The sequence below is a fragment of the Phyllobates terribilis genome, unplaced genomic scaffold, assembly GCF_046119375.1.
Source record: "Phyllobates terribilis strain yellow unplaced genomic scaffold, ASM4611937v1 Scaffold_5__5_contigs__length_657084704, whole genome shotgun sequence".
Classification (NCBI taxonomy): domain Eukaryota; kingdom Metazoa; phylum Chordata; class Amphibia; order Anura; family Dendrobatidae; genus Phyllobates; species Phyllobates terribilis.
The window spans coordinates 225,784,260-225,798,732 of NW_027362765.1; the positions used below are offsets into that span (position 1 = coordinate 225,784,260).

General features: G+C 38.9%; 1 protein-coding gene across 2 annotated transcripts in view; it reads right to left on the reverse strand.

The window, feature by feature from the left end:
- Positions 1-14,473, reverse strand: part of KIAA1755 (KIAA1755 ortholog) — an 80,756-nt gene that overhangs the window by 60,473 nt on the left and 5,810 nt on the right. Inside the window, exons 3-5 of one of the 2 annotated variants that reach the window (XM_073683854.1) lie at positions 9,412-9,609; positions 5,962-6,085; positions 4,466-4,559 (exon numbers count right to left, since the gene is read on the reverse strand). In XM_073683854.1, coding sequence (XP_073539955.1) covers positions 4,466-4,559; positions 5,962-6,085; positions 9,412-9,609 — 416 coding nt within the window. Of the gene's footprint in view, positions 1-4,465; positions 4,560-5,961; positions 6,086-9,411; positions 9,613-14,473 lie in introns of both variants that reach the window. The other variant, XM_073683853.1, reaches the window with a different exon arrangement.

Sequence of the window (14,473 nt, forward strand, 5' to 3'; positions counted from 1 at the left end):
CCTTTCTCTCCTGGGCACTGATGTTGGATGCTTGTCTCCTGTTTGTGTCTAGGATGGTGGATTTTATCACATGTCTGAAGGAGTCTATATATGTATCCAAATAAGGGTTGCTTCCAGCTGGAGGTGTCCAATCTGGCCTCTTCTTGGTTGTCGAGATCCCTTTTCCTTCAGTTCAGGTGGGTTCTGAATCTTCTGTAGCATTGAAGTATTCTCTCAGGCGCAGTCTCCTAAAATAATTTTCCATATCACTACAGAGTTCAGTTTTATCTAGGGCCTTAGTAGGACAGAGTCTATTGTTTACAGCCAAGCTATCAGATACAATAGGATATGTTCCAACCCTATGGATAGCGACAAACACCTTGATGGCCTCAGAAAGACCTTTTTGAATCAGGGCTACCATCCAAGAACAATTGAGAACCAGATTACAAGAGCCACCAGAATATCAAGGAATCATCTCCTACATTACAAAACCAAACAAGAAAGCAGCCGGGTGCCTCTAGTAGTCACCTACAATCCAAATCTGGAGGCGCTAAGGAAAGCTGCACGGAAACTACAACCCTTACTACAAAAAGATGCCCGATTACAATCCATATTTCCAGACCCCCCACTTCTGGGTTTCAGGCAGCCCCCAAATCTAAGAAGCATCATTGTCAGAAGCTCCCTGTCATCTCCTCCAGCTACAGGAACGTTTCCCTGCAACCAGAAAAAATGTAAAACCTGTCCATGTATAACGACCACAGATAAGATAAAGATCCCCAATTCACATCAGGACTATAAGATCCCAGGTAAGTTCAGATGTATCACATCTAACGTAGTGTACTTAATTATATGTACCAAATGTCCAGCTGGGGGTCTGTATGTAGGAGAGACAGGGCAAAAACTTAGGACAAGGATGAATCATCATCGCCACACAATAAAAGAAAAAAAGAATAGATCTACCTGTAGCCAAGCATTTTTGTTCCCCTGATCACAGCATAAAAGACATGAAATTACTGGTATTAAAAGGTAACTTCAAATCTAGAAGAGAAAGAAGAATCTCAGAATATAAACTGATGGTGACCTTTAACACTTTCAAAGCAGGAATGAATGTGTCGCATGGATTTATGTCATTCTACATCAACTAAGGAATGTGCCCCTCAGACTTGTGAGGTCATCATAACACTGGACCTAGTCACAGGACAATAAAACCTTCACACTCCTTATCTATTAACTGCTAAAATATTTATAGCCAGAACTGTTTATCTCTTCCATAATAACTCTGCTTTCCATCACCTGTCTTACCTATTGCATTATTTTTGTGTCTTATTGTGTATAAATATGTGACTCTTCAGATTTTGTGCTATACTGAGCCTGATGAAGAGACCTGAGTAGTCTCGAAAGCTTGCAATTTGTTACCATCTTTTCGGTTAGCCATTAAAACGTATCAACCACTGAGGACTCTCAAATCTAAATATTTTTCTATCTACTGGCTAACACGGTACAAGAATATATATGTTCCCCCAATACAAATTTTACCTGTGAAATGAGAATTTTGAGAATGAATAATCAATCAGTCCAGGTGGAGAAAGAAGCAGCTTTCTCTGATAAGATAGATTATAAAGTTTCTTATTTTCTTGGGTAAAATAAGAAAATGGTTACTCTTTAAATCTTACACTAGTATGGTCTAATTTTACATTTCTTTGGTCTTATTGCTGCTATGTGCAGATTACTCTTGGATTTACCTACAAATCCACTCAATCTTTGGAGACATCTGAATGAGTGAGAAGGAACTTCATTTTTCTAATGTTTTACACTGATGTGCTTTCATTAATATTGAAATTATGCAAGGTTGGCTGTGGCAGGGTAATAGCCGGTATATATGCATTACCTAATGTGTTGTGATTACTTTAGAAAAAAAGACGTTTTTAATGCATATTTATTAAAACTGAAGTTTTAGGAAATGTTTTTGCTGTGATTTCTCAGATTTACTTGAATGCTAAACTATAGTGAGCACACGAAAATAAAGTACTTGTTCCTATCAGTTTTCTTATGGTCAGCTACCATTTACTACTGATGATGAATAGGAAAAGGGTAGAAAAAATGGAAAAGTTAGATATGTGCCTGGTTAACTTTTAGGGAAAATACAGTCCTAGAACACAAGGCCGTGTGCATAGAGCTAGTACTAGGGTACACAGTGGCCTCCTTTATACTATTCAGCTTGTATTGAAGCTTAGAGTCTGAGGCTCCCTATTATGAAGCAGTGGCGGACATAGACAGAAGAGGCTCATGTACAAGAATGGTACATGGGCCTTTCCAACCAATAATGTGTCTGTGACAGAAGCAGTTTACTGCTTTGGAGGTGGAATTGTCCCCCTTACCCTGGGCCCTTGTGTGGCTGCACAGGTTGCACCAATTGTATGCCCACTTGTGGTATGAAGCCATTGGCCATCCATGTGACGCTCCACTGAGTATGCCTTGATAAGAATCCATATTAGAGTCCTATGGGGATACTATATATAGTACATGCAAGAGCCTGAACTGTGTTCACGCCTAGACTTCCTAAGATGTTATGTGTTTGAATATGGACCATAACCCTTTTAAGTCAGCATTGCTCATATGCTGTACATTTTATTTTTACACGTTTATATATTCATCCATATCCAGTGCATCACCAGATGCCATATTTGCTCTTTGGTTATTACTACTGACTGGGATCATTGCATCAGAGGTGTAACTGGGCCTTTAAAGGGGTTGTCTCATAAACAAACTGCATTTGAATCAATAGATTTTGGTATTAATATAAGTTCCACTGTTGGGTGTATAAAAAAAAGTACAGCATGGGATCGCAGCAGCTGCTTTTTGTGAGGTAAAACATTTCCCTTCCTGTTTTTGAACATGTTTTACCTCACAGAAAGCGGCATCTGTAGTCCTCTGCTGTCCTGTCTGTATACTCTTTTGCTTCCTCCTCTGCCCAGGAGCTGTGGTATGATCAGACCATGTTCCTGCACAGTCAGACACAGCCATTACACAGAACACAGCAGGAGCACATTTATAAGATTATCTCAGCACAGGAACATTTTATTTAAAGCATCCAGTTGTGGATATTATTATTCCAAGACCTATTGATTAAAATGTTCTTTCTTAGTGGGAAACCCCTTTAATGCAAATCTGAAACTGGGTCCATGTATAATTAGTAATATTGGTGTATAGTGTGGTGGAGCAGGGACCAGTGCCTGGGTGTGACAGCTTCCTATAGACCCCCTGTAGCTATTCCTACATCCCTGGATACAGTATTTGTGGAGGTTGATTATGTTGTGCTTTGCATGGCTGGTAAGGTATTATATTGCATTGTGGTAATACAACATGCAGTTTTTATCTATTTATTTATTATGCTTGCTTATATAGTGCAACTTTTTACTGACAGAGTAAAAAAAATACAAAGAGCATCTCATTAAAGGAGCACCATGAGCTCAGAAAACAATGGCCGTCGCCCACTACAAATTCCTTCATTGTTGAAATTTCATTTAAATAATCTCTTTCTGCAAGGATTCCTTTAAGTAACAGATCATGGCCGCAACGTTAGTGTCCCCTTCCCCCATCTCCAGGAAAGTGGTCCCACTAGTACTGAAGCATACTATTACAAAGCAGTGCTTAGATATTGCCGCTTTCGGATATGAGCGTGTTCATCATGGCGACTCCTAGCCAGCCAGGCTGATGGAGGGAGATAATTAATCCACATTTATCATTTAGCAGGGAATTAATAGATGCAGTTTCGATATAAGTGTTTCCATCTTCTATATATAGAATCACTGGGAACATCATTAAAGGAGCAGTCTAAACTCATTATAGAGCAGTCTCGCTTTACCAGGCAGCCTCAGTTATTACCACCTAATAAACTTTATGGAACCCTCCTGCCTAATGGGACAATTCATCTTCAAATGTCATTTTTGGGCTGGGCACTCTGCTTTAAAATAACTCAACATTAACTGCTCGCGCGCTGAATGAGTCTTATGTAACATCAGAATTAGGAAAGTTGGAGAATTCCAGCTTCTTTTTGGACAATCTGTAGAGAGTTCATCAAGTGTGATTGAGTAATTGGAGCACTGAATCTTTTGGCTCAGTCCTCATGGCTAATGGCCTGAATCATATTACTGCAGAGTGTTGTATGGGTGAAAACATGTCTAGAAGCTGCAGGACTCAACCTCTCTTACATCTGCCCTGCAGCGTTAAGCGCGTGGTCTTGTCACCGCTTTGTACATGTTATGAGCTGTGTGAATAATATTACATGGGGTCATATTGTATGAAATCAGAGGAAAAAATATCAGATGCCATGTTAGAGAAGAATTCTCTTCTAGAGGATATGATTCTAGAAGAGAATAACTGATGTATGATGGCATGTAGAAAAACTATACAGGGTAGTACAGAGCTGAAGAGACTCCATGTATCGCCGCCATGATCATGAGCCTCCATTCTGCTATATACTCACCTGGGCGCACTGCAGTGCCGCGTGGAGGCATGGGGAAGGAGGGTGCTTTCTGGCATCCACTAAAAACATTAGTCCCAGGTCTCTTATCTCCTTTCTGAAAAAAGAAGATTCCAGAAAATAACTTAGAATGTTGTTGAAATAGTAACTAATATATTTGCATTTTTTTTATAAGGTGTGCAAAGACCTGGTACTAATATTGTTTGCAGTGTCTAAGATTATAGTATGCTTTTCCTATGTCTTCTATGCATCACAGTTCTGTGTATTTTTATATTTTTATTAATAAATTCCAATCATTTTAAAACATAGATTGCATTTATTAATGCAATTATGTCGCTTTTCCAGAGCAGTTACATAAAACAGAATGGCAGTCATATTTTTACATTTATTTTTTCCATGGTGTATATTAATGTGCAAAGACCTGGTACTAATATTGTTTGCAGTGTCTAAGCTTATAGTATGTTTCTCCTATGTCTTCTATGCATCACAGCTCCGTGTATTTTTATATATTTATTAATAAATTCCAATCATTTTAACACATAGAGGGCATCTATTTTTGCAATTGTGTCACTTTTCCAGAGCAGTTACATAAAACAGAATTTCGGTCATATTGATATAAATACTTTTATGCCAAAAATGACAAAAGTATTCTTGGGGTGATACCTTTATTGGCTAACCAGAAAATATATATATGCAAGCTTTCAGAGCACAGAGGCTCCTTCTTCAGGCAGATTACAAATGAATACATAAGACAAAAGGCACAGCATTTGAGAGATGTTACAGCAAGAGATTTGTTCATGAAAAAAAGGGTAATACATTTGTGAGGCCTAGTACCAGTAAGTTGGTATGTTAGTGTAGGGAGTACAATTGGGGGAGAAAGGTTGAACTTGATAGACCTAGGTTTTTATTCAACCTACGTTACTATGTTACAATGTTTTTGATAGCCCTGTCAAGACATGTATACTAATATATATTGGGCTCTTTCTTTGTGTTAGAAGATGTTCTGGTTTTAAAGGGAACACGTTAATATATTTTTGCTATGTAATTTGATAGCAACATGATTCACTTACTGAACTGCTTGGTGCAGTTTTGCTAGAATCCTTGTTTTCTCTGTTGTAGATGTAGCAGATATAGATGGGCTGTGTATATCACCATCCACACCACTGATTGGCAGGTCCCTGTGTACACTGTGCATCATCAAAAAGATGCCAATCAGTGCTGGGGTGGGATTACACAGATTAGTCTGACTGATCTGCATGTGAGATATAGTCCTGTAGTGATAATCTCCTGCTGATAAAACACTGATTGGAACTACTGCCCAAAACACCTACATTATGCTGCTCACAGATTAAATAGCAAAACCAGCTGACAGTTTCCCTTTAAAGTCATCTTCCTCCTTTCATCCTTGTGATCATCATATTAAGACTTGTCATGGTAGTAGTACTTGTAGTTATAGTAGTTTTGTAAAGCCCAAAGATTTTGAAGATGTCATATCTCACCTGGCCACTGAAAAAAGATAGAGGAACAGCCGAGCCACTTCTCTTACTGAGCACCATGCAGCATCCCATGCTGTGCTGTCTGTAGTCACTTGGATTATGGCTCTCCCCAGTTTATCTCGACTTCCTAAAATTATAATTATCACATTTATACACAAAAATGAAGCCAGCATGTAAGTAATGTACTTCTACAATTAGCACAATTCTTCATTTGTGGATAACTCATTCACTAGGTGAGGTAAGCCAAGTTTCAACCACAGCAGCAATAAAAGGATTTCGATATCATAACTGTGGAGGTATCAAAACTGGAAACATAAAAGCCACTTTTCCAGGATGTTTTAACCCCTACACAGTCATGGTGTTGTCTGCTGTGGTACAGAGACTGGTTCCTTCGTAATCCTTCAGCTTTTGCCTATGAAACACTTTCCACCAATTTATATTCAATGGGGGAGTTATGTAATGGTGGCATACAATCATTGGGTATTATATAGTCACAACATGGCCCTACTATACATAAAGGTGTACACAAACTTGTTCACAGGGAATGTAACCATCAACTTTATGTTATGTAATCTGAGAGCAGCATGATGTAGGGGCTGACACCCTGATTCTAGCAATGTGTCATTTTTCGGACTGCATGCTGTCATTTTGATACATTCACTGTTTCCTCTACTGTAGATCTAGCAGTACTTAGAATGCTGATCCCTGTATAACCCCACCCTCACCGCTGTGTACACTGTTGGTTAACAGAGAGCTACTAATCAGTGAAGGGGGCGGAGTTTCACAGAGCAGTTGACTAGGAGGCATGAGGCACATAGTCCTGTAGTGATAATCTCCTGCTGATTAAACACTGATTTTATTGAAACAGCAACACACATCATACTAAATAATACATAGCTGGAATCAGGTTCTCAGCCCCTACATCATGCTGTTCAAAGATTACAAACAAAAACCTACTGACTGATTTCCTTTAATAAGATCACTTAATTTTCCCCCTAAAAATTGTGGCCATCTCCATTGAAAACTATAAAGGTATCCTGCCACAGAACCAATACAATTCCATAATACAGTTCTGTTCAGAGGCATCATACAGTAGCACATAGAGGGTCTATGTCTTTACACCATAGAGGGGTAGTAACTAACTCCATGCTTCACTACACAGACTCCATGTACCTGTGCACGGAGCCTAGCAAAGGTAAGAGCATGACTTAGATCTTCACAGCCGTACAAGAAAGCATCTGAATCTACAAATCAACATTTACATTGCGTTCATAGTATCCTGGTCCCCACCTTTTTACAAACAGATATGTGTGTACTGTCTCCTATGGCTTACAATGGCTAAATTACTGATATCCCAATAGAGCAGAACTCCTCTAGTGTCCACAGTGTGGCGGACACTAAAGGTGAGAGATCAGAAAGTATTAAAAATGGAGAACCTGGTTAAACATTTGAATGTCTATAAGTATATATGAGGTCAAATGTTCCCAGTCACAGACAACCACTTGAAGGTCTGCTGTAGCTTAGAACAGAGGAATTGTTGGATACAAAGTTACAAAGATTTCGAGATACAATATATTCGCTATATATATATATTCGCTATATCATTATGGACTTTCCTTTTTGGAAATGGCAAGCCAAAGGGGAATCAAAAGAAGGGAGACCGCTGTTCAGACTTTCTTCTTTGGCTGCTTGAGGACCTGAGAAATATATGTGGCCTCAAAGAGGTAGTTCTTCTTTTCTATTTGCACATGAGGATTGCACTTTAGAAGTACAGTATAATGAAATGAGAAAAATACACAAAAGTAAGCATTATAGTACATGTATAAAGGGATGATCATAAATGAAAAAAAGGAGAAGAATTGGAACCGGAAGATTACAGAGGAAGAATGGGGCAAAGCAGTATGGTGCTCAGTTCAATATACGCATAGCATAATCACATAGAAGTTACTAGGACAATCCAGCTATGGTGGCACCACTGCCAAGCTGAGCTGGCCAAGTGTATACCAAATTATTCTGACTTATGTGGAAGGTTGTGGGCAAACAGGGGACTTCATTCATAATTAATAGTACTGCAAGGCCAATCAATTCTAGAGAGAAGTCTATTTCATAATTACAAAAATATGTCACCAAGTCATTCATCCATGTCCCAATCTAGCCCTAAATTGACAGTTGACACAAATTCTAGTAATTCTACATAGGTAACTAGCAGAATCTTATGTCCTGCCTAAAAGAAATAGCTTTAGTATGGGTGTCCACCAAAATCCATGTGGTACATAACAATGTGAACATTTATTTACAATGTGGGCAGCATGGTGGCTCAGTGGTTAGCACTGCAGCCTTGCAGCACTGAGGTCCTAGGTTCAAATCCCACTAAGGAGAACATCTGCAAGGAGGTATTTTAAGGATACATTGCAGTTATTAACATAGTAAACTGTACTGGGCCTTCTAAATTTTATTAACTGGTTATGTATAAAATTGGATGCTACATGGATGTCTTATGGATGTAAAATACGGACATATGGATGAAAAACAGAGGGAATATGAATGACAATTTGGATGAGAATCGTCTGTTTTTTTTCTGGATGAAAATTGGACAATTGGACAATTTTTCACACTCTCGTCTGAACCTGGCCTTATATCAGGGAAGTTTAAATGAGGGAACATCAATTGTCACCTAATAATTACAGTCCTCAAAGGTTGGGGTGCCTTTATATTCTTCCTCCTCAAATATGGCTTCCACAGGAGAATTCTGAAATGCAGCTAAGCCATCATAAACAATTTTGACAGAAGTGGTGGACTCAGAGTTTGTGTTTCCGATGGGTATACGATAACCATTACTTAAATGAAACGAATCAGCAAGTACTTATTAAACTGTCTAATATATCTAATGGATAGTGATTCTGACTTTTCTACTTTTTTCTCTTTTTCCTTATTTTTTTCTTACTCTTTATTCTTAGTTAATCATTTATTAGTGGCATGGGGGGGGGGTTTAATCAATTTTAGAGAGAAGAATTTTTCATAATTACATAGATGTGTCACCAAATCATTTGCCCATATTCAGGACTATCACGACTTAGTGTGGGATCTGACATAAATCCTAGTAATGCTATGTGGATAACCAGCAGAATGAAGAGATGACTTCTGTATGGAAAGCCACCAAAATCTCTGTATCTTTGGCATATTATGGTTTATATTATAGGCAGGATGTAGGTGTAAAAGGAAAACAATAAATATAAAAAGTAAGGAAAAAAATCATTATTCTCCTTGTGACGTACAACAGAGTATTCAAATAGTACCGTCATAGAGCACACTAAAAACATTGCAATAAAGCATCCATATATCACCACCTGGCCACTGCCTAAATAATACCCAGCTAGAGAACTGGAGGCCGCACCCTGTGACACTAAATGACCGTATATGAGGAGGAAACTGAAAATCAGCAGTTGAACAAACCTGGAAGACAAGCAATTCCAGAATATAATAACTTGGCGCTGAGATCTTGGCACTGGATTGGAAGATCAGTAATGGTCTCCCAGGGAATGGATCCTCTTGATGGAGATCCTACAATGGATACCCATAGTCCAGTCTTGGATGGCACTTTTTGGACAGAAGATGTCACTTCAATACCTGGACTTGTATTTGCGACTGATCCTGCTTAAGAAAAAAAACAACATTTTTGTAAAAAAATAATCAGAAGACAGACAAAAACAATGCTGATTGTTTAATTCAGGACCTTACTAACCTATATATTGCATTAAGCTGCAAGACTTCTAATTTGGTTAAATGCAATTAAAAGCATGTGACATCGTGTGAACCCCAATTCCAAAGAGGAGCCTATGGTTCTGTGTGTCACTGAAGTATGTTGTGCTTTTGAAGGGGGCACATGAGGTCAAAGACTAATTTTATATCCTGAAGAGATCAGATTCCTGAAAAAATACACAGTACACAGCTTGTACAGAGCAAGATTGTGATCCTGAGCGCTCGGCGAGAGAGTGGATCCAAGAGAACCACTGCGAGTACAGTGGATCCTTGAACTATAAGTTCTAACTATTGGGAACACTGTAGGCACGGACACTTTTCTCTCTCTGAAAAGAGAGTCACTAAATATAAAATAGTGATAGTGCGTCTATAGGTCACTAGACCCTACCAAGTAACCACCATACCTCATCTTTTTGAGTGAGATGTAGGAGTAATCGGACACTGAGGAAACCTAAAGTGGATCTGTCATTAGGTCAAAAGTGGCTAGTTTCTGAACTTATTTTATTCCCGCTGCTCCCCCGAGTATTCTGTTTTTTTGTTTTTCTTAAATCCGTCATGCAGTTCCAGAGATTTGGCCATTTTGATTTAGTGTTATTTTTTATGGTCTTTAACAAGCAGGTGCGGCTCACAGCATTTGGGGCATGTCTTTAGTCTGCTCGTATTATTACACTGTGAGCAATGCTGACTTAGTAAAGACCATAAAAAAATGATTTTAAATAAAGAGGCCCATATCTCTGGAACAGTATGATGGATTTAAAAAAAAAAAAAAAAAATCGATACTCAGGGGAGCGGCAAAAATAAAAATAACAGCAAAAACTGGCCACTTTTTGACATAGTGATAAATCCTTTTTAGTTGAAGTCCCCACAAGAACAACTCCCTTCAGTTCTTGGGCATTGTCCAAGTAGGAAATTGGTTTAATCTAGTGTGAAAATCCCATATTTCGCATTCCTACATCCTGGTGAAATCTTGATGCAATAGGTAAGGATATCTTATGGATGCTCACGCTGCATATGGGATCTGCACCTATCTACATAGCAGTATCTCGGTGAGGTGACAAAGAATGAATAGAGAGGGGGCATCATGTATATGAGGTCTCCTCATTCACTACTGATCAAACTAGTGATCTGGGATTTATAGATCACAAGTTTGCTTAGTAGTGAATGAGGAGAGCCCCATATACAGTATGCCCCCTCTCTATTAATTCTTTGTCACCTCACTGAGATACTGCTATCCACATAGGTGCAGGTCCCGTAGGTGGCGTGAACATCCATTACATATTTACTGTATGTTCTATCCTGTGGTCGCCATAAATGTATGTGATGGAAATACCCTTTTAATATATATTGGCACCCTCTGGATATACAGTACAGACCAAAAGTTTGGACACACCTTCTCATTTAAAGATTTTTCTGTATTTTCATGACTATGAAAATTGTACATTCACACTGAAGGCATCAAAACTATGAATTAACACATGTGGAATTATATACTTAACAAAAAAGTGTGAAACAACTGAAAATATGTCTTATATTCTAGGTTCTTCAAAGTAGCCACCTTTTGCTTTGATGACTGCTTTGCACACTCTTGGCACTCTCTTGATGAGCTTCAAGAGGTAGTCACCGGAAATGGTCTTCCAACAATCTTGAAGGAGTTCCCAGAGATGCTTAGCACTTGTTGGCCCTTTTGCCTTCACTCTGCGGCCCAGCTCACCCCAAACCATCTCGATTGGGTTCAGGTCTGGTGACTGTGGAGGCCAGGTAATCTGGCGTAGCACCCCATCACTCTCTTTCTTGGTCAAATAGCCCTTACACAGCCTGGAGGTGTGTTTGGGGTCATTGTCCTGTTGAAAAATAAATGATGGTCCAACTAAATGCAAACCGGATGGAATAGCATGCCGCTGCAAGATGCTGTGGTAGCCACGCTGGTTCAGTATGCCTTCAATTTTGAATAAATCCCCAACAGTGTCACCAGCATAGCACCCCCACACCATCACACCTCCTCCTCCATGCTTCACGGTGGGAACCAGGCATGTAGAGTCCATCCGTTCACCTTTTCTGCGTCGCACAAAGACACGGTGGTTGGAACCAAAGATCTCAAATTTGGACTCATCAGACCAAAGCACAGATTTCCACTGGTCTAATATCCATTTCTTGTGTTCTTTAGCCCAAACAAGTCTCTTCTGCTTGTTGCCTGTCCTTAGCAGTGGTTTCCTAGCAGCTATTTTAACATGAAGGCCTGCTGCACAAAGTCTCCTCTTAACAGTTGTTGAAGAGATGTGTCTGCTGCTAGAACTCTGTGTGGCATTGACCTGGTCTCTAATCTGAGCTGCTGTTAACCTGCGATTTCTGAGGCTGGTGACTCGGATAAACTTATCCTCAGAAGCAGAGGTGACTCTTGGTCTTCCTTTCCTGGGGTGGTCCTCAAGTGAGCCAATTTCTTTGCAGCGCTGGATGGTTTTCACAACTGCACTTGGGGACACTTTCAAAGTTTTCCCAATTTTTCGCACTGACTGACCTTCGTTTCTCAAAGTAATGATGGCCAATCGTTTTTCTTTACTTAGCTGCTTTTTTCTTGCCATAATACAAATTCTATCAGTCTATTCAGTAGGACTATCAGCTGTGTATCCACCAGACTTCTGCACAACACAACTGATGGTCCCAACCCCATTTATAAGGCAAGAAATCCCACTTATTAAACCTGACAGGGCACACCTGTGAAGTGAAAACCATTTCCGGTGACTACCTCTTGAAGCTCATCAAGAGAATGCCAAGAGTGTGCAAAGCAGTCATCAAAGCAAAAGGTGGCTACTTTGAAGAACCTGGAATATAAGACATATTTTCAGTTGTTTCACACTTTTTTGTTAAGTATATAATTCCACATGTGTTAATTCATAGTTTTGATGCCTTCAGTGTGAATGTACAATTTTCATATTTATGAAAATACAGAAAAATCTTTAAATGAGAAGGTGTGTCCAAACTTTTGGTCTGTACTGTATGTCCTTTGGACACTTTCCTAATTCTTGATTACTCCACAGTATAGGGAATTAATTGTAAATCATTTTTTTTTTATAAATTCTTCTTTCAGGCCCCTTGTGAAAGAAGTGATAGATCTGATTTACCTCTTTGTAGTCCCGAATAATATGTGACATTATTTCAAAGCCATTGTGATGAACACGGAACTTCCGAAATAAGGTTTTGAACGGTATACCTTTCACAATATGCAGCCATAATAGGGCCAATATCCTTGTGCACTTTTTCCTTGTTCTTAAGTAATACAATAAATTCCTCTCATATTAATTTATAACCATTGAAAATGTCACCCTATATATTGTAACCTGTGCACCGAAGAATGATGTGCCTCTCACGTGAAGCCAGAATACCAGTACTACCTCCTGAAATCACAGGTTACTGGTTGCAAATTACATTTTGATAGACTGTGTGGCTGACCTGCATGGTGGGTGAGTGATCACATATAATGAGAGGGATCTACTAAAATGCAATAACTCATACGAAACAACGCTGATTGAAATAAATGTCTGTCCGCTGGAAAAGGGTCACTGAAACTTAAGACCTTTCTTCAATCATCAGAATTGGGTGTGATTTTATAGAATTACTTGGGTGGCATTCTAGTGGACTAGTTTATACGACTGCCTCAAAGTCTAATAGGATAATTATTAGTATGTGCCCCTATGTGACATTGGCTCCAGATTGGAAATTCTGGACTTGTTTCTAGTACTGTATGCAAATGATTCCCATTAGCGGTGTAACTATAGGGGTCATAGCATTTGTACTTGTGACCTGGACCCCATGCCCAAGAGATCTTCTTGTCTGCATCCATTATTAGAGATGATACTTCCTAGAAGATTCTCTAAGTCTATGGCTTAGAAATACTAAGTAGTGTATTAGAAATTAGTGTCCTGATGAGGATGTGAACCTTTTGTCGAGGAGAGGTCTTCATCTGAAGAGCAAGATGTTGCTCAGTTATGGTACAACTCACAAACATATATTAAAGGGAACCAGTTATTTTATCAAAACAATGTTAACTGTACCCTATGATATTTACATGTACTATTACTATTTACTTACTACAGAATATTTGCTCATTTTGGTTTTATCTTAGGTTCTTATTATAAATAAATATTCAAAAAATAATTTAGTCTTAATCGCCATCATACTTTCTCTAAAGTGCTCATGAACTACAATATAACCAAGACAATGGCATCCACAAGACTAAGAGACTTTGTGTTGCCAATTTTATTAGGGAGTCTAAGGCTACGTTCACATGATGAGCGTTTGGTAAGTTTTTGATATTGCAAATTTTCTGCCCTTATTAGGTAAATTAGGTTCCTTGTGTTTTTTTCATTGCAATTTTGAGCGCGTTTTTATTCAGGTTTTGAAGCTGCATTTTTTGTATCTTGTTGATATGTCATGTTTTAAAGAAAGCTGCTTTGTTTTTGGGACTTCCTGATATTTGCCTTTGACAAAACTTTGTTGATATAGTCATGTTCAGATTTTATCCGCTTTCAGTGCATTTCTGCAGCAGAAACGTAATAAAAATGCACATGCGCTTTTCACCTTCGGATTTTCCACATCCAGACTCGGACTGGCCCACAGGGGAACCAGTGAATCTCCCGGTGGGCCCCCACCATCCTAAATGAGCAGTAATTGTCACATGATTCATTATGTACAGAGCAAGCCAGTATCTCATCATTCATTCATTCAACAATCTACCCAGTTTATTATTATATTGAAGCAT